The sequence below is a fragment of the Thalia democratica genome, chromosome 2, assembly GCF_965202585.1.
Source record: "Thalia democratica chromosome 2, ktThaDemo2.hap1.1, whole genome shotgun sequence".
Classification (NCBI taxonomy): Eukaryota; Metazoa; Chordata; class Thaliacea; order Salpida; family Salpidae; genus Thalia; species Thalia democratica.
In genome coordinates, this window is record NC_139166.1 from 28,529,438 (window position 1) to 28,551,370 (window position 21,933).

The 21,933-nt window shown below is 25.7% G+C and overlaps 1 protein-coding gene across 1 annotated transcript; it reads right to left on the bottom strand.

The window, feature by feature from the left end:
- Nucleotides 1-1,371: 1,371 nt before the first annotated feature.
- Nucleotides 1,372-9,658, bottom strand: LOC145828511 (protein FAM151A-like). The gene is made up of 11 exons (XM_082936266.1): nucleotides 9,490-9,658; nucleotides 8,603-8,780; nucleotides 8,195-8,314; nucleotides 6,088-6,240; nucleotides 4,830-4,966; nucleotides 4,113-4,247; nucleotides 3,807-3,922; nucleotides 3,632-3,707; nucleotides 2,974-3,147; nucleotides 2,596-2,758; nucleotides 1,372-1,552 (listed from the first exon to the last, which is right to left on the bottom strand). Exons 1-11 carry the CDS (start codon nucleotides 9,656-9,658, stop codon nucleotides 1,372-1,374), a joined length of 1,602 nt encoding a protein of 533 aa, XP_082792392.1.
- Between the last annotated feature and the right edge of the window lie 12,275 nt (nucleotides 9,659-21,933).

The window sequence follows — 21,933 nt, forward strand, 5'->3', positions numbered from 1 at the left end:
CATTAGATTTTTAACAAAAAGTCTACAATAAGCATCAAGCACTAACGATTCGACAGATTTGATATTTCCACAAATAGTAGTTGACCATATTCTTTAGCAGAAGTCGGCAGCCTTTTTAGCGACAATTAATAAAATGTTTACTAAACATTAGTGTACTGCTTATAAATATCAATTAAAGACAATGCGTCACCGGCTGGATCTGCCCTGTAGTTAGTAATTTGCCGATTCCCGTTGCAAAGGTTTACTAATTTTTTGAAAATCAATAAACAGTAACTTTTGTATAATTTCATTTCACCACTTCAGGAATGTAACAATAGGCAATAAACAAATTTATACTGAGAGTGTAATGCAGCAAGGGTTAATATGAAAAAAAAATTGAGTGTGTGGATCCGTCAAGACCTTAACTAAAAAAACTCATTATTAAAAATCTCAGTAACTTAATTCGTGATCTGTGGAAGTTTAAAAATATGCATAAAAATTATTTCTTTACTTTGTAAAATTACTTTTAATTATTTTTACCTAATTAGTCCTATCTCAATATAGAGGGGTTTATGTGGAAATAAAAAGGGTATAGTAGAATACGCTTAAATATTGATATACAATTTGAATAAAACTAATCTCTTATTTACATGAACTAAAAACCTACAAAGATACATTATAACTATATCACACTATACTAATACATAGTACAACAAAAAAAAAACAACTGAACATAGAATATTATTAGTATCTTAGAACTTAAGTAAAAAGCATTAGTTTATAAATCTAACGTGTTTATAGCACAACATGTTAGCACACCAACTACTGCCGAATGCCTATAATTTCCAAAGGGTTGTTTATTTTATATCAAAAGCAAAGAAAAATTCTTATTTCTTACGTATTCATTGGAAAGAAATTAATTCCTTCGAATAAACAATGTTGTTTTGAAAATTGGGAAAGTTGTTTTGAGAAAGCTTATTGTTGATTTTATTGTGTATCACACGCTTTAAAATTATAAAATGAAACGTTGACTTCATTACAGTCCGACCTTACTTTAGAAACTATTTTTATTTTGACTTATAAATTTATAATTAAAACTTTATTTTGTTTCAAAGTTTAACGAACCGTAAATTGATTTTCTTTAATAAATGCTTTATTAAGGAAGTACATAAATTAATCAAACATTCAAGTTTAAAACCAGAAAATAAACAGATTCACTACTTGGTAATGTTCTTTGATAGTGAACAATGTAACAATAAGTAATAACAATAATCAATCAATTGGTAGGAGCTTTAGTTTGATTAAGCGTGTTAAAAATGGATTATATACCTTAATGCTCTGATTAATTGAAAAAACACGAAAAATAAGGTGCACGATTAATTTTGACAGCTTCTAAACTATTTGCACGGGCGATTTCAAACGTTCTTGTTCGTACACGGCCTCAATGAGATCGTCCATCATGTCTTGAGGAATGTCGTAGTAAACTTTGGTGGCATCGAACGAATTGTATATCTTCAGCAGCTGCTCAGTACTTACCTGTTCACTGGTGCTGTGCCATACTGTAAGTGTGTACCTGTGGCAAAATATACAAGTTCCAACTGCTATATTTATATTTTTTATATAAAGAGGGTCGACCTTATACGAAAAAGTAACGTTATTTTGTAGATTTTTTAAAGTTAACTGACAAGTTTGAATTTAAAAATTGCAATAAATATTGAGATATAGGAGATCGAAATTGACGATTTCAGTATTTTTCCATGATATATAAGATTTTAAAATGAGATTAAAGAGCTTCAATAACACTTAATATGAACTATAGTTTTGAAGAACTTATCTTTAAACAGTTACAAGACTTTTTTTTATAAGTTTTGTAAACTTAACTAAATATTATCTTAACTCTATAAAACTAGTTTGTTTTTTTTTTATTTAGGTGTAACTTTGTTAAATTTTTACATGGAATTTTTTAATAATTTTAAAATTTAAGACGTGCAGTTTTATACACGAAGACACTTTTGCACAGCATTATATTTGTACGATTAAATTAAATCAAAATTAATTAGAATTAAACTATAAGTAAAAATATATGAGCTAAACTGAAGTTAAAAGTGAAAAAAATATATATATAAACACATCGTGGAACAGAGGACGGGTCAATTATGCACGAAGACACACTTGCACGAGGGGTCTTTTTTGCACAACACTAAAATAAAAATTATCAAAAATTTGTAATAATAAAAAAATAAAAAAGTACCGACTAAGGGTAAGAGTTAGGGATAACAGTGATAGTAAAAAAAAATAATATTGATAACAATAAAAAAACAAATAAGGGTGAGAGGGTAACAGTGATAGTAAGAAAAATAAAAATAAATTATATACAAACAAAAAAATACTAACAAGAAAAATAAAAAACCGACCAAAGCTTAGGGATAACAGTAATAGAAAAAAAAAATTACATTTAAAAAAAAACTTTCATTGTGCAAAAAGTTCCTTCGTGCTTTTTTGACACCTATCCCGTGGAACAATTTATAAATGCACAATTGTTCGTTTTGCAGTTTTTTTTATTTTATAGTACATAAAAGCCCTTACCTTAATCAAACCTAACTAACTACAACAAACCGATTTGATTTAGAAAGCAGCCATTTAAACTGATCAATTGAAGAGTGAGTGAGAGAAGCTCTGGCCGGAAAAGTAACCGCTTGGTGGTGTGAAGAGATATGTGAATACATTTCCTCCATCATTTCGTCAGTATAATAATTTCCATCACTCGCTGGATTGTACGCTGAAAATTTGTTATTTATTAACTTTACAGCTTAAACTAAGCTACATGCTGTTAAATAGCTTATAATTGAAAACAATACTAATTGGGATCATATTATATTTTTTTACTATAATCTTTAATATCTAACTTTACAAGCACTACTTAAAAAGAGTTATAAAGACTATGCAAGTCTGTAGTATAAAAAAAATGTTTAACTACTGAACACAGAAACTGACCAGTTTTCCAGCCAGGACTCAACGTGACGAAGGGGTAGTTTAGGTTGACAGCTTGCAGGAAACGTTCGGGATCGACGGGCCGACTGAGCTGGGAGTTGGGACCTTTAACAACGTCTGCGTTCACCCACACTGGAAACTTGTACTTTGATGCAAATTTTGCAACTATTTCCATTCCTTTTATGAATTTTATCTTTATTTATATAAGGATTTGACAGAAACTATTTATTAAACGTTAACTGTTTTATACTTTTTCTTAACAAACTTTTAGAAATTTAAAATTTTATTAAAAGGTAAACTGCCCTCCTAATATTTATTTTTAAATTTAAACAGGGGAACAAAACTATGTTTACCCTAGTTATGTACATTACTTATAATTTGATACACAGATAGTAGTGGTTTTCAACATTAAGAAAGTATAGTAACTACTTTACTAATTAACTGTTATGAATAACTACTTCAAGTATGAACATCATTATTTTTTTTTTAATTATACATCCTGACAAAACCCTTTTAAGTGTTTAAAATAAAAACATATTTAACAAATTAATGTATACTTTATCAGTTTTCCTTATTTAATTTGTTTCTAGTTTCAATTCAAGATCCAAAAATACTATTAAAATAGAAAAATGATTAATCTATCTTAATCTTTACTACATACCATTTTCAAGAGCTTCAATGCTTTTATAATCCAGCTTTAACCCTTTCGGACAGCTAGATGAAGTACAGTCAGTGGCCTATGGCAAAAACAAATTAATGTATGACAAGTTTTTAAAATCAACATGCATATATAATTTATAGCTCAAAATACATTAAAATTAAAACTTATAACACACTATTTCGAGCCATTGTTCAAGAGTTAAGTCATAATTAGAAACAGGGGGGTCGTGATTCATCACTGCAATTCCGTTGTAAAGTTTGATATCGGCTTCAATGAACTTTATGTTTGCATCTGTTGCAAGTTGACTATTAATTTGTGTTTTACAGTAAACAAATGTAAAAAATTATTCAATACTAAAGATTAAAACTAAATAATCAAGCGCTTAAATTTGCTCTGCAAAATCTATGTAAGTTTAATTATTCTCAACTTTTTTTTATATATAAACAAGTTGATGATAGCTTAACTATTATAACAAAATAACCGTTGAGTTTTGCTTCAAGGTCATCCCTGCTGTTAGTCCTATGAGACCAGGTGATGTCCATTGCGCTGTTCATTCTGTAGTAAGTCAGCGCATCACCGCCAGAATAAAAGTTCTTTGTTCGTAACGCCCCACTGGCTGCAGAGTTTTTTTTAACGTGTTGAACATTTTTTGACAAAAACTAACTTGAAACAAAGTAAATCTACTTTAAAACAAAAAATGATCTTGTTCTTAAGGTCTACAAGTCAGCATCTAAAATATCAAATCTATACCAAATTATTGACTAACAAACAAAAACATTCAAAGTGAAAATTTAACTAAAAATAAATTTTATATATTTAATTTTTTGAAGAATAAATTAATTTTAAATCTACCTTTTTTAAATATTAAACTGTAACTTTTTGAAAAAAATTACCAGATTGTCAGTTTACTGAATATTATAAATTAGAAAAGAAGAAAACAGATTGAGTAGAAAACCATTATATTTAAAAGATACAAAACCATTAATGATAATATTATACGGAAGTAATTCTTGGTGTGTTACTATTTGTTAAAAACTTTTAAATGTAAGACAATCTATCACATTTGAAATTTATTTTTGAATTCCTGTAAATATAAAGATTTTTAGTTGGAATGTTTAGAAATATTTCAAGATATACAAATAAACCTTAAAAGCTAATTATTTGTTCTTCATTTACTTTATTTTCTCATTTAAAATACCTTCAATTTCTAACATAGGTTTATTCATTTCTTCATAATCAGAATAAAACAACTCGTTGAAGTCAAAATTGTCTCTATATTCAAAAAAACGGTCTATTGGGAGATTTAAAATAGGCTTGTTTATATATACAGTGTACCTGAAAATAATGTCATTTATTTGAAAATAAAAACATTAAAAGTTAACTGTACAAAAACTTATTTAACGAGTAAATATTTAATAAAAAATAAAAAAACGCATTATTATATAAGTTTCAAAATAAAACAGCAATAATGCATATTTATATGTTACAATTTATAAACAAATATTTACTCTTTGAAAACTTTGTTTACTTTTTTGTTTTACATGCAGCACTTTGAACGCAATTATTTATATATGTTTGTAATTTCATCTATTTAAAATAATTACTTATAGTGCAAAAAAGTATTAAGCCATTTACTTCCGTACAATTTTTTAATGAAAATTATTTAATAAAGTTATAGCCAATAATAATTTTACAAATAATTTTTGTAATTGAAGTTGTTGGTTAAGTTTCTTTTAATAAATAGCCAGTATTTATTTCGGCCATCATCAACAAAGTTGAGATGTTTTATGCCATCGATAATAAACAATGAACTTCACCGCACGCTCAACATCAACAGCATCCGAGACAACCTACGACCGGTTTCGTCCTTTTTAGGACTCAATCATCAGGCAGGCTTAGTCTCGAGAAACTGTTGTTGTGATCTTACCAAGCGGGCTTAAGTGCAAATGCACTGAAGCGACCGTTTGTAGGTAAAGTCCGAAAAATTAACGCAGGCAAATCGTTCACAGTTCAACGTCTAACTAAGACATTGTCAGCTTAATGTGAGATTTTACTCTCTACGCTCGTTTTATCAGTTTTAGCCAGTATTTATTTCGGTTATCATCAACAAAGTTGAGATGTTTTATGCCATCGATAGTAAACATTAAACTTCACCGCACGATCTAAGCATGCCTGATGAGTCCTAAAAAGGACGAAACCGGTCGTAGGTTGTCTCGGAAGCTGTTGTTGTTGATCGTGCGGTGAAGTTCGTTGTTTATTATTTTAATAAATAGTAAATACATTATTTTCTAATATTTTGTAGATCTTTAGTTACTACACTACAACAATTTTTTTATATAAAGACAGCTGTGAAATAACTTCAGGAATTAAGATATGTTTTAAAAATTTACAACTATAGTTCTAAAAATTTACAACTATGGTTCTAAAAATTTACAACTAAGCAAAAAAGCACTTACCCTGGTTTAAAATCCTGCAAGTATAACAACTTTCCAAATTGGTAGTTATCAACGAAGTTCTCTACATTAATTGCAAACATTACATTCATGGAGGTGTTTTTAATATTTTCGGCAATTTTATCACTTATGTCCCAACTTTTTTCAAACACAGGCCTGAAGTCAAAAATTAATAGCTTACTTAGTCAGAAAAATATATATACTTTCAAAAAAGTAACATAACAAGTGTTATTATTACTTATGTTTTTCACTATAAAATTAAAAGTAATAAGAATATTTTCTATAGCTAATAAATTTCAGTCTGGTCTTAACTTGTTAATACATTTTATCTATGAAACAAGAATAAACTTATAGTTATTTTTTGTTATAACTTAAAAACACGAGCAGTACTTGATATAATATACTCAAAGTTAAATTTTTAGATATCCAAACAAAACAAGTTTAGTAAAGCAATAAGGGTTACAGCTTGTGTCTTACAAGTTGATCTTATTTTGTACGGGTTTATCACACTTTTAAACGTTTAACAAGATTCAATGTACTTTTTGTGACATAGGGATCAAAATCGGTGAGTTCAATAGGTTCCCTATTGAAGTAAATTGAAGTAATTGGTTCCTTATTGAAGTAAACTATATAAACATAACAAAAAATTGTGTATATTATAAATAGTTTGAACTAATAAGATCTTTTTTTGAAGTACTAACAGAGTTTTATAATACAAGTGTTTTTTATAGAAACTGATAATCTATTTTTAAAAACTTTGAAAATACTTTTATCATACATTTCAATTCTAAAATCACACATATGGGTGCACGACAATTCAAATTCGGACAATTTAAATTCCAACAATTCAAATTCTTAAAATTTTTTTGAAGGGCGAAAACTCAAAAAGTTTTTTTTTTTTATAAAAATTACATATGTGGATCTTATTAATATCTACAAGCCATTTTTACTTTTTTGCAAAATTTTTAATATTTTTTAGCTATGTCTAAAAAAAAATTTAATATATTATTTTTAAGTACTTTTTAAATATCTCAAATATTATTGAAAGTTTTGCTAAAAAGAAAGAATGGGTTGTAGATATTGATAAGACCTACAAACCTAATTTTTATCTTTTGAATTTATTTTATTATTTAAAATATAATCTCTTAAATTTTTTTGAAAGAATTTGAATTGTCATGTAACCTACACATTATTATATTTCAATTATAAGCTTAAATATATATTTTATTTTTTTCATGTTTAGAATAATTTTCTTACTTATAAAAATATTATTTATTCACAAAAACAGTAAATTTTAAACCACTATGTATCAAAAACTTCATATTTTTAAATCCTGACACTAATTTAAAACTTTTGTTAAAATTCTTTAAATAAAAACAAGTAAGTATTTTTAAGTATAATTACAAAGTTATTGTTTTACACTGAAATTGTAAACTAAAATTACTAAAATTAATTTAAATACGATTAGTCTATTTTTTGTTATATATCTATGCTTAAGTTTTGAAAGTAGTACAAAACAGTATAAAAAAGGCTAATGATGTATAAAAGAGTTACACCATGTTCAAAAAAATAAAAACCAGCCTGTAACTACTATGACAACAGTAAACTTGAGTATTTTTAAAGACATAGTTTATATTAACTTTTTGATATTTTAAAACCTGTAAACGGACTGTAGTTACTGATATTAAAAATTTAAAATCAAAGTTAAAAAATAAATTTATCTAATTAATTTCGATAAACAAGGAGTAAATATTTCTAACTTTCGGTTGAAATTATATTAAAAGCTCTATTTTTTTAGTGCTGTTTATCAGTTGTATACATTTACAACATTTTATATAGTCTACCCTATCTTAATAAAAGTATAAACAACCCTAATTGACTTTAGTCAATTTTTTTTATTAAGTTGTCAAAATACAAACAAATTCAAACAAAAACAAACGAAAACAACATGTGCACAAACCATTAATTTAAAAGTAAAACTAGATATTTTTCTTTAAGTGTTTAAAATAAACAACAAATTTTAAATTGCACATTAAGCTAGTCAATAAAAGCATTTTAACAAAAACTATTAAGTATAAATATAGTCTTTAACTTAATAAGGACAACTAACAATTCAATTACTAGAGTTAAATTTGGGAAAATATTTTCAATTGTGCTGATTATAAACTGGAGATCCGCAGTTTCATCACAACCTAACATCACTGGTTGCTTGATATTTTCATTGTACTCTCTGAAATTAAATTTTAAATTAAAAATGAATCAATAATTCTCCTAAACTTTAAACATATTAGTAATAAAAACTAAAACAAAGTTATGTTATTGAACACCAGTTAAATAAAACTAAACTAAAATATTATTCAACTGAAAACTTTTTTTTTAATAATAGATTAAACATTGTTTATTATCCTATTTTAAAATTAGGTAATATTTTATATAAAAATTCCCAAAGTTTTACAATGACGTATTTATGGAAAAACTTATATAAATTTTAACCAACTAAAATATTAGCTAATTTAACCTTAAAACTTTTAAAACCGCTTCCAACACACTTATAGAGAGTACTTTTATCTTTAGTGGCTTAGTGTTAGTGTTAAGGAAATAAGCATCAAGCCACTCATCAAACTGGACAAGATTATTGTTTGTACAGGCTTGACTTAAGTAGTCTACAAGCTCAACTTCTATAACATCACAATCACCTAATTCAGAAAAAAATAAATAATGTATACTTTTTTATTAAACTAGTATTTCATTAAAAAAATATATATAGCACTGTTTGAAAAGGGTGTATATAAACAATTTTGACATATTCTAAAAATCTTTATGTAATAAAATAAAAAAGTGTTTTAACTACAAATAACTTCTACGTTTTTCTAGGAAAAATTAAGAATTAATGTATAAAAAAGTATTGAGTTCTGTTTTAAAGATACAAATTAAAAAAAAAAGTTGTTGAATAAAATAAAAATTTCATCAAAGACATCAAACATTTAACATTTGTTTGTCAAACTAATTTATCAGCAGTCATTAAAAATGCACTAAAGAACTGGATCCTAATATACAGTGCATCCTCAATAAAACATTGATTTTTTTTTAATATACCTTTTTATATAATGCAATGCATATTAAAAAATGAGCACTAAATTCTCTGTTAATGTTATTTATTTTCTTTTTTGAACAAAAAATACAAGTATAAGAAAAAAAAAACAAGCTTTTATAAAGTTTATAATCAATTTTAAGAAAACAAATCACACTATAAACAATTTAACTTATTCGGTTTTAAGTTTTAGAGTGAAATTATTGATTTTTACTGAAATTAACTTCTTGACTGAAACTGACCAGATTAGCAAGAAATCGGATAAGAGAGGACCGGATAAGCTAGGAAAAGTATTAATTAATTATATAACTAACCTTCCAAATCTTCAGTAAGTTTATCAACTGATTGACTGTCTTTAGAAAAATGAACATTTAAGCCATCATCTTTACTTAAATAACTTATCAAACTTCTGCCAGAATATATGTTTTTTGCTGGTGCTTCATTTACAACATCATCTAAATATTTATTAGCTATTTCTGTCATGTCTAAATGTTAGGTTTCAGTAATCAAAAAACTAAAGTAACGTTTGTGAAAACTGTAAAAGAATTACTTTTTTTATTTATTGCTAAGTGATTATTATGCAAATTTGTTCATAACAATTATTCAATAAAACAGCATATAAATGATTACAAAAACATTATGTCTAAAGATTTTAGATTAAAATAAAATTGATGCTTACTTTCAGTCAAAATATTAAGACTTTAAAAAAGTTTTGGAAAAACTTAAAATTATTTCTTTGTTCTAAACTAAAGATCAACTATCAAGGCTATAAAAAGGTCTTCGCTTTATTTTCACAAAAACAAACATTGGATTCAATTTGAAATTTAGTATGAACAATAAACTAGTATTAAAAGAATAAAATAATTCATTATTGATTATACCATAATAAAAAATGAGTAAAATATATTTTTCTAGGTTTATTAACGTTGGAGACTAAAACTTTAAAAAATTATCTTGTTGGAAAAAAATACTAAAGCATTTATAAAACTTTGAAAAAATCATTTTACAACTAAAATTTTTAGAAAAGTTTCAACTTATAAATAAATAAAATAACTCAAGTCTTTGTTTTTTATGAGAATAAGTAGAATTAAAAATGGTGAATTTAACATGTTGAAGAAGATAGATTTCTAACAAAATTAGCAAACATAATTTTTACTTTTTTCGGTAAGGAGATGTGGCCACTTTAATTGCTTTTATTATATCTACTGGGTTTTTTGATGTGGTCTAGATTGAAAGCAAAGGTTGCTTTTGTTTTTTAATTGGTTTAAATGCTTTCAATATGCTTTGGGTCATAAGAGAAGTAAGATCATTTTTTTTTACAACTTAGTTTTAGTTTGTATATTTTTTTACTAGGATACCAGTTACTTTTTACTTTTTTAAAAACTCAAAGTAACACTATAATAAAACAAAATATTTTTTTGAGAATTTATTAAGTAGAAAACTAAAACAATAAAAAATTACCAGCTCGCAGGGAGCTAATAGTTTTTTTTTTCCAGGTTTTTTAACTAACAAGTTTTTTGGTCGATTTTTATTATAAAACTTTCTTTAAGAGTATAACAACATTAAAAAGATACTGAGAAGCTACTTAAGTTAAGTGATTTATTAAAAAAATTAAATAATAATAAAACTCCTAACACACTAACAATTTACTTTTATTAGTTTTGTACAAATGTGTTATGTCTTATAATCAATGCGTCTGGGAGGTCATCTGTTTGTTATACTTTCTAATGGATGTGCATTTACTATTTCTTTTTTGTATGTACTAAATTATCGTCTTGTAATGATATTAACATCTCATTTTCGTATTAAAAAGCGAATGTTGTGGAGTGTTTTGCGCAGATATTTGTGACGTGCTTCTAGTATTAAAAAAACAAACATATTTTTATAAAAAAACAAACATTTTTATTATTTTAAGGAGTTAATTTCATTCCGACGCGTATATATCGGCGTTTGTCTTTCAAATACGCGTTAAAGTCAGTTGCAAATTTATTCCGCGTTACGATCAAGTTTCGATTAAGTTCAACGTTTTATTCAAGTTTCGAGAATAAAGAAAACGTCTACATCGCAGAGTTGATGTTAGTATTTATGTAACTTTACGATTGTTAATACTTTTTATAGATTTTATTTGTGTCGTGATTTAATAGTTTCTTTCTTCAGAACTAAGAATTATTATTGAAAATAAATTAAATTGCATTTATTCAAAGTGTGTTTTATTCATAACTTAGGAATAAGTTTGTAACTATATTAAACTATCTCGAAAGCAAACCTATTTGGTTAAAGTGGAAACCACGCAGTGTCTTTTAAGAACCTTGAATCTTCTGGTTACAAATCTTTAAGCAGTCAACAGAATAAATGCACACAAACAACAATGACGATATCAATCTTAATAATTCTCATCAAGCAGAGATGATGAATGATAATGCTGAATTTTATCCGTCAAACAGCATTCAACAACAATTTAGAAAATCAAGCGAAGTTAAGCAGCTAACAAATGAAGAAGAGTTAAGAGTTTTGCAAATGCAAATAAAAAAGTTAAATAATAGATTAAAGCAGTCTAGATCACCACATTACGAACGTGCGATGCTAGAAAAACGCGAACCTTTTTACGATGATTACGAAAAAAGTAACCATAATAATTTAAACATTTTTAGCGACACATTTAAGGCGCAAAGACTAAGTAAAAAGTTTAAAAGGTTAGACTTTGTAAGAAACCCTCGTGAAAATTATTAGTTTTTTCGAGGAGGAAATGTTAAATGAAAATATTTCTAGTAATACAGAAAAGTATAAATTTTTAACTGGGTTTTGGCCGAGAGAATAGTTGTCAGACTATTATAAAATGACAGAACGAGGTGAAAGAAATTACAGTTCTTTAAGAAACTTTTTTATTAATAGGGACAATCAGTTAGCTGAAATTTTAGATAAAATTCCAATTTGGAATGAGTGTACAAACTTTAATAAAATATTTGCTACAGCCGTAAGTTGGGCCAAATGTCCAGAGCAGGACAGAATTAAGTTTTTTCTTGCATACTTAATGCCCTTTTCGATCAAAGATAAGATTAGAGAACATTTTGATGAAAGCTTAGAAGTTTTTAAAAGAAAAGGACAAGCCATATAGAATGCTTATAAAGAAAACGCATTAATACCTAAGCAAGTTAATTACAATAGACTACAGCAGTATGAGCAAAGTCATTATAAGTCTAAAATAAATTACCATAAGCCAGTTCGTCCTAATAATCAACAAAATTTTCATTTAAGAGATAATGGTATTAATCATACTTACAATTATCGTCAACATAATCAAAATAGAGATAATTTTAAACCAAGAAAATCATACAATGGGAATAGTAGTAACAATGTTAACATAGCACAGTGTTTGTCGTGTCATCAATACTTACCCACAAAAACATTTAATATAACTAAGGCGTCACAAACAGCCGAAGAAAAAGCTCAGGTAATAAAAAAAACAATAGCGATTGGAGTAACTGGTCGAGTAGTATGGTTTAATGTTCGCAAAGGTTACGGTTTTATTCAACGTGATGATCGGAACAGCGATATTTTTGTTCATTATACAGCTATCGTCAAAAACAACCCTAATAAATTCTTAAGGTCTCTTGCACAAGGGGAAAAAGTCCAGTTTGATATTGTTGTAGGTAAAAATAACATGTCAGAAGCCGCAAACGTGACAGGTCCTAATGGTAAAGCAGTTCAAGGGTCTAAGTATGCTGTAGATAAGAATTCAAACTACAACCAAAAATTTAAACAAAAAATATTTGACGCAAACCATCATTCTCGTAACCTCCAACAGCAGAAAATAAAAGCTAGTAGAGCTTATAAGCAAGCTTTTGCTTTTAAAGCAAAACAAGGTAAACTTATCAAAGAAAAACATCAGAAACAACAGCAGAAAAATATCAGTTACAATAAAAAGTATGATAGCAAGCCAAAATATCAAGTGCCAACAGTGCAGCTTAAAAGTTATAAACAAGACTCAGGCTATTACAATTCTTCAAAAACAAAATCACAAACTAGCGTATCAAGCAACACATTAGCTAAAGAGAAAAACAATTTGGCAGTACTTAATTCCTTTGACAAAAAAGAAATTATAACACAGAATAAAAAAGAGTCAGAATTACTAATAGCAGGTCTAAAACTTTTAACATTTATCATAAAGCCTTTTGAAGATAAAATATAAACATTTTCACAAAACTAACGAAACAGACTTTAATAAAGGTAAAAAGTTGTAACTTTTTATTAACATGAAAATCTATTTTAATATTTTTTAAACTCAGGTAATTTTTTTAAGAAGTTAAAATGAAAGAAACTATTAAGTGTATTTATTTTGTTTTCTTTTCTGATACAATTTCTGAATTGTAAAGTTTATTGCTTTTTTACTTTTAATGATTTGTTATAAAGTTTTTTATATCATAAATTACAGTTTGGTAATTGAACTATTAATTAAAAGCTAAGACATAACAATTATACAATAAAAAAATTAATAAGCCTATTTTTATATTGAAATTTTAGTAATTACATTTTACTCTAACTTTAAAACAAAACTAATTTATCAGATTTTTTGCTAGTAAAATAATCAAGTTCAAGTTTAAAACTTTTAAATTCGACTCGTGATAAATTTTTTTCTATAAATTTTGAATTTAAAAGTACTTTCAACTCCCATTTAGTTTATACTGTTAACGATCGAAAAAAAGCACTCGCTAAATTTTTCTCATTATAAATTTCTATAATGCTTAAGTTTTGTGTTACTTTAATAGAAATATTTTATACTTGAATCCTTTAAAAGTTTGTGCATGAAAATACTACTTATTGTTTTGTAAAATATTTTAAAGAAAATGTTTTCTGTTTTTTTTATTAAAGTTTGCGAGTTGAATATTAAGAACATATGTTTTTCTAAGTTAAAAACAAAATTAAAGTTTTTCATGTTTTATAAACTACTAATTTTCTTTTAATGCATCTTTAAATGCTTAATTTTTGTTTTGTTTTGTATAAAAAAATGGGTTTGAAAGTAAATACTGACAGTTTCGTTATTGTCGTTTGGCCTAATAACATAGTAGTTTTTACTAAACTTTCTTGAAAGAATATCTCAACTTTTTTTTTGAGCGGCGTATTTTTTGGAATGAATTCTTTCAAATGAATACTACAATGATGGAAAATGGAAAGATGAATATTTTCTATGTCAACAAGTGAATTCGATGAATTTTTGAATTTGAAGTTTAGAGAAGAACAAGCGAATTAAAACAATTCGTTCCTGCTAAATAAACCACCGTAGAAGAAGAAATCGGAAGAGAAACGCCGGAATAGAAGATGCCCGAGGACAACAGGCACAAGGACAAGAACCCCAAGGATAAGAAGCCTGAGGACAACTAAATGACTATCATTGTTACTTACTTTGTCTTTATGTTGTGTTTTATCTAAGTTTTTGTAAATTATGTACTTTTTGAGATAATAAGTTATACAGTTTCTTTTTCTTACTTTTTTTTACCCGCGCTTAACACTTATAAAAAAGTTTAAAGTTAAGTAGGATTTTAAGGATTTAAATTATTTAAAACCAGGCATTAAACGTTAAAATTGAAAATTTAAAAAGAAACAATGTAATGATATTAACATCTCATTTTCGTATTAAAAAGCGAATGTTGTGGAGTGTTTTGCGCAGATATTTGTGACGTGCTTCTAGTATTAAAAAACAAACATATTTTTATAAAAAAACAAACATTTTTATTATTTTAAGGAGTTAATTTCATTCCGACGCGTATATATCGGCGTTTGTCTTTCAAATACGCGTTAAAGTCAGTTGCAAATTTATTCCGCGTTACGATCAAGTTTCGATTAAGTTCAACGTTTTATTCAAGTTTCGAGAATAAAGAAAACGTCTACATCGCAGAGTTGATGTTAGTATTTATGTAACTTTACGATTGTTAATACTTTTTATAGATTTTATTTGTGTCGTGATTTAATAGTTTCTTTCTTCAGAACTAAGAATTATTATTGAAAATAAATTAAATTGCATTTATTCAAAGTGTGTTTTATTCATAACTTAGGAATAAGTTTGTAACTATATTAAACTATCTCGAAAGCAAACCTATTTGGTTAAAGTCTCTTATATTAAATATAAGATTGCTATTAATGAGTTTTTTATAAGTTTAACTTCGTTTAATTTTTTGTTTATGTTTTTTTTATCATATATTATAAAAAAAAATTCTTATGTGTCCTGTTTAACAATTAAAAATATCAAAAAATGTACAGGTTTTGATGCCTAAGGTCCAACATTGCACAATAAACAATATGATAATAATAAAATTTTATTTTTTCTAATGATATTTTTTTTGTATCTAATATGAATTTCTTTAGATGTAAAAATTATTAAAAACTAAGATTTCTTTCAAGTATTTTACCTAAATTGTTAAAATCAAGGTTTTTTCAAGATTCTAGGTTTTTTGGCAAACCTGCATTTCATAAAAAAAAATACATTTTTGTTTACTGTTTTTGAGCAAACTTTTTCAAAATTATCACATTTCAGAAATCTAGTAATTTTCTCAAATTTTAGTTTTCAAAGTTTTTTATTTATATTACTATGAAAACATTTATAATCTTTAAAAAAATTAATATTTTTGAGATCTTTATTGCAAAAAAAAAACCTATAATGGAATAAATGTTTTGTGAACATATGACTTAAGAAGGAAATTTGAAATAAAAAAAAGTTCCCCTCCCTACTTCTGTATAATATTTATTTTAAAGCAGCTATATCTCTAAAGTCAGCAAAGATTTTTAAACTTTTGAAAACTATTTTACAAACTTTGACCCCTGATGGCGCAATCTTTTATAAAAAATACAGCTTTATGTATAAAAAGTTGTATACTTTTTCAAAAAATGGTAAACCACTAAGCAGTAAATAAAAGCATAAAAAACATTTAGCAAAAAATATTTCATAACAATTAATTATTCTTTAAGGTCTTTCAACTAAGGCTTATCTCAGTAAAAGGACAAACTGAAATAAAAGTATATAGAAACAAAATTATTTAAAATATTATAAAAATAAGATAAAGTAACAATCAACTGTGAATTTATTACATCATTACTGCTTAATAATAAATGATTGAATAGATAAATATTTTAGAACGTGTAACTAAAGAGAGCTTAGCTCGCATAAAACTTAACCTTGTTGAACTAGCACACTCAAACTTGTCAATTAAGTGTTGTTCAATTTCTGAAAACTATTTTTTAGGCTATTTTCGATAGACAATAAAACCAGTATTTTAAGATTTTTGGCACATGCTGATCAATTGATGTAAATCTTAAAAAGCTGGTTCAAAGGTCTTTTGAAAAAAAATTAATGTTTTAATTTCAATATACTTTTACTTCAGTTTATTCTTACTAAGATATTGTTTTGATAAGTTTTAGTTAAATAACTTTTATAGTGAATAATTTATAATAAATGTATGTTGTCAAGTGTTATGAAAATATGCATAAGAAAAAATATAAAATAAACAAAACTGTAATACCCTAGGTTTTTTTAATGTTTTTCAATGTCTTTTTATGTTGAATATTTCAGATTTTTTTAGAGCCCAGTATGATAAACATTAAGTTAAACATTAAGTTAAACCTTAAAAATCTAACTATTTTTAGATCTCAAAGTATAGATTTAATGAGTTTGTTAGGGTATTCATAGTCATTTTATATTTCAAAGTAAAAGTATTTCAAAAAGCCTTTTGATTTGATAAAACTTATACTACTCTTGATGTACGTTATTATTAAATAAAAAATACTTTTTATAAAACTTTTCAAAGATAAATCTTTAAATAATATATAGTTGATGTAGTTCAACTTACAATATTAAATACAAAATTTATTAGAATACACACTTTTAACAAATAAAACTTAATTTTAAACACATTTCTAACTCAATCAGACCAACTGACACTCCAATCATTAAAAAATATAATTATGAAAATTATTTTACTGAAAGTTTAAAATTAAGACCTTAACAGTATGTCTTTTTTTTTAATTACTTTTTCAAAATATAAAAAAAAATTAAGAGAATTATAAAAAGAAATCTATTTTTTTACTTAGAAAAATACTTAAAATTTCTATGAAAATAAAGCTGTTGGTCTTATTTAATTAAAGTTATCAAAAGTTTTTTGCCAGAGTGAACTACAAATTTTAAGTAGGATTTTGAATTTTTTTTAGAAAATTTTTTTTAAGTACTTGTTAAAATTTGCACTTTCAAAAGTTATTTGTTTCCAATTATAACTAAATTTTAATAACAAGCTCTGGTAATAAGTACTAATTGATAACTTGGTAAGTTAAATTTAAACGTTACAAACCTATCAACTTTGAAACACTTTGTTTGATTTACTTAAGAAAATAGGGGCGGAGTAAAACACTTTTTTCAAAATTTGATCTTTTATTTAGTTTTTACTAGGCAACAAGATGCTTTTTACAGATTATGAAAATTCAAAATAACTTTTGAGATATAGCCGGTCAAAGTCAGAGGCAGCAATTGGATCCTTATGGGAGGCACAAACTAAAATGGCAAATAACTAGAAATCACTAAAAATCTATCTTCTCCTATGTTTTTTGAGATAACTACCTCAAAACTTTAAGAAGTGTTCCTTGCAATATTTAGAAAATTCTGTCAGAACAAAATTTTAAAAAATATAATGTTTTTTTTTTATATAAAATTTTAGTTTTTAATTTTTTTTAAACTCTTTTGGACAGAATTTTCTAAATATATCAAGAGACACTTCCTGAAGTTTTGAGGTAGTATCTCAACAAACATAGGAGAAGATAGATTTTTAGTAAAATTCTATTTTTGCCGATTAAGTTTGCGCCTCCCATAAGGATTTGACCGGCTATATCTCAAAAACTATTTTGCATTTTTTTAATCTGTAAAAAGCATCTTGTAGCTTAGTAAAAACTATGTAAATTAAGATCAAATTTCGAAAAAGGGTTTTACCCCCCCTCCCTTATGCCCTTAAAATTTTTTATAACAAATAACTATAGGATTAACTTAAAGTCAAACAAAATTAAAAAGTACAACATGATTGCAAGTGGCATAAAATTACAAAGTAAAAACTTAATAAACTATTTTTGCACATCACACTGCATTGTTACCTTCAGTTACATAAAACTGAATAATGACTACTGTTGAACCAACTACAAATCCAATCATAACTAACATAGCCAGACTACCCAGCACCAGTCTACACTGCTTTTCCTTTTTTGTTCTTTTTGCTAAACTTTCAACAGATTCATCCATTTTATACTAATATTCCACAAAATTTATACACTAAAAAATTATATGTATATCATAAATATGAAAAAAAAAAAGCTATAGTTGAGTGAGTAGAGAGCATTCAGAAAATGCACATTTTGAATAAGCTAATTTTCATAAAATATCATTATTTATTTTTTGAAAAATAATTAAATTAAACTATAGTTACTTGAATCACAACAGAATTATTTTATTATTATTAATTGTTCTTAGCTATGCAAATATTAAAATTACAGTTCATTTTATTAACCTTTAGTATTTTAAACTTATAACAAACAAACTAATTGGTGTTTAAACGAACTATTGTTAAATTTTAATTGATTGCAATTCTTTTTAGATTTTACTTTTACTGTTATTACAAACAATACAGCGTTTCACTCTTATAGTAAACTGTAAGATATCATCAGTTGTTAAAGTATATTCAAATAGAAACTATATTTGAATAAGAACAATTTTAACAAATGATGATACCTTATACTTTACTTTAAGAGTGAAACACTTTATTGTTTATATTAATATATGAAAATAAAAACTTATTTGTCTCTGTTAAAGCTACTTAAGATAGGAATAATCTATTGTTTAATTTAAAGCAAATTATAGGCATAGGGGAGAGGAGGGGGGGTGAAACACTTTTGTCACAACTTGATCTTATTTTATTTAGTTTTTACTAAGCTACAGGATGCTTTTAACAGAGTTTAAAAATTTAAAATAACTTATGAGATATAGCCGGTCAAAGTCGGAGGCAACAATAGATTCCTTATAGGAGGCGCAAACTAAAACGGCAAATAACTAGAAATCACTAAAAATCACTAAAAATCTATCTCCTCCCTAAGTTTTTTGAGATAACTACCTCAAATTTTCAGGAACAAAATGTTCCTTGCAATATGTAGAATAAAATCAAAATTCAAAATTAAAAAATTAATTAAAAATTAAAAAATTTATAACAAAAAAACAAAAAAAACTGTTTTTTTTTGTTTTATTTTATATAAAACTTTGATTTTTTTTTAAATGTTTTGAACAAGATTTTATAAATATATCAAGGAACACTTCCTAAAATTTTGGGATAGTTATCTCAAAAAAAAGTATGAAAAGATATATTTTTAGTGAAATAGTCTATTTTTGCCGTTTTAGTTTACGCCTCCCATAAGGAATCTATTGTTGTCTCCAATTTTGACCGGCTATTCTTTTGATTTTTTAAAAACTGTAAAAAGCATCTTGTAGCTTATTAAAAACTATATAAGATAAGATCGAATTGTGAAAAAAGTGTTTTACTCCCCCCCCCCCCTATGCCCTTAAAAAAACAACTTAAATAGTTAAACTGTAACCCAGTGGTCAATAAACATACAAAAACAGATAAATTTTAATGCAATGTAGTATTTTTTGTTAAATTAAATTAGTTTGACAACAATATTTTAGTTCTAAAATTGTATAAAACTTGTAATCCAGAAACAGCTCCATAAAAATTTGTTTACTTTAAAAACTTTACATGTTTAAAACTTAACTTTTTTATACAATAAAACTTTTTGTATGTGTGTCAACTAGTGATGTGTCAACTAAGTGATAACTTTTTGTATGTGACTCAAGTCTACAATTTTTTACTGATATAGTTTTCTAACTCACCATCTGGCCCCTCTACCACCAAGTCATATCAGGGCATAAGGTACTTGTATAATTTAACAAACCCAAATAACTCTGCAGTTTAAGAATATTGAGGTTAAGGAACAGAACTCACTGAATACTTATACATTAAATGGTATAAATTGAGTTGCACATGGTTAGTAAGTTTTGTTAATTACCAAGTTTAAAACTATTAAAGTTTAACATTGTAACATAAAAATCAGCCATATATGGAAAACAAAAAGTTTGCTATTATAATAAGAAAGTATACTATCGTTTAACACTAACCAACTAGTCTACCAACTTACTACTTATAACCCTAACAAAATGTATATTGTCAATAATTAAAAAACTCAAAATATTTTAAAATTAAATTTATCATTATAAAAGTGTGTTAAAAATTTCATTAAACCTATAACTTATTTGTTTAATTTAAGTTTCTTTGGATTCAGAAAACATCATAGTGTAAATAATTTTGTAATATGAAAGAGAAGTTGTGCTATTTTCAAAACAGTTAGTTCAAATAAAATGCTTGAATTTTAAAATAACCTAAGTAACTACTACTTTATTATCAAATTACTACCTCGTTTCCAACTTTTAGCTAAGATAGGGTGTAAAATTAACTGAAAGGAAAACCGTCTGCTAACTGTTCTATTTTTCTATCTTATCTTATAGTTTTACTAATTATATAGTTATGAAAAAAACTTTAGTGTTTAAAGAAATACTTTTTTTTTAACTTCTTGTGTTTTTCTGGTTGTCTTTAGCCGTATATTTTAAGCCAGTTTTATTAGTATTGTTGTCTACAAATTAAATCCCTTAAAAAAATAAGTTTATGTTAAATACCAATCCATAAAAAGAAATTATCTGTGACTTTTTCTTTATCAACTAAGTTATTAACACATTCTTTTAGGTTAATAGCGTAAGTTTATTCCGTTCGTAAATTTATTAATATTAACTTAAAAGTTTTATTACTTACTAATTAAATTATAAATTAAAATCTGTGCAAAAGTAACGCCGTTCAAAATTTATGCTTGGTCCAAAAGTGACCCGTTTACTTAAATTAATAAACGATAACCTTTACAATTTTTTTCAAAATTAGATAACTATAAACGAACACTATTTGCAGTAAACAATTTTTACATGAAAAGTATCATTTTTTGGAGTAAAAATGACTGATAGACAATAAAAATATCATTACAGCATAGCTGCGACATTTCTTTCAAAATCGCCACACAATTACTCAAGGATTAAAGTTTCAGTTATAATAAAGAAACTTTTTTTTCAATAAACCAGAACACATTATTATTTGATTACTGACAAGTGACAACTCTGCATGACGATCAAAAAACAACTAAAATTGATGCAATCAGAGTTGGTAGAAAGAGTTTTTTTTGAACCTCCTCTGACATTTTCTCCTAATTTAGATTAACTGAATACTAACAACTGAGTTTTATAATTTTGAACTTAATACAACAAATAATAGTACACGCTTTGTATTTTAGAGAAACAATAAGTCTGATTTCAAACATGGCAAATATAAATGCAATTAACTAAAAAGTTTAGTAACTGAGTTAACTTATTCACATGTGTTTTTTTTATAAATACTAAGATTCAAATTCAAGCTTGATTTTAAGTTCTGAATTATTAACGGTGTTTCATAGCAAACTTTTAAACTTTTCATAAATCGAGCACAATTAAGAAAAAAGAGAATTAGAACAACTAAGGCATAATTGTAATACTTAAGTATCTAACAAACTTATGATAAAGACAGAAAAAAATAAACTAATAACATTAAATTCTGTTTAAAATTTTTGTTGATATTTACTCAAATCATTTTGTTCTAAAGTATTTATTTTTT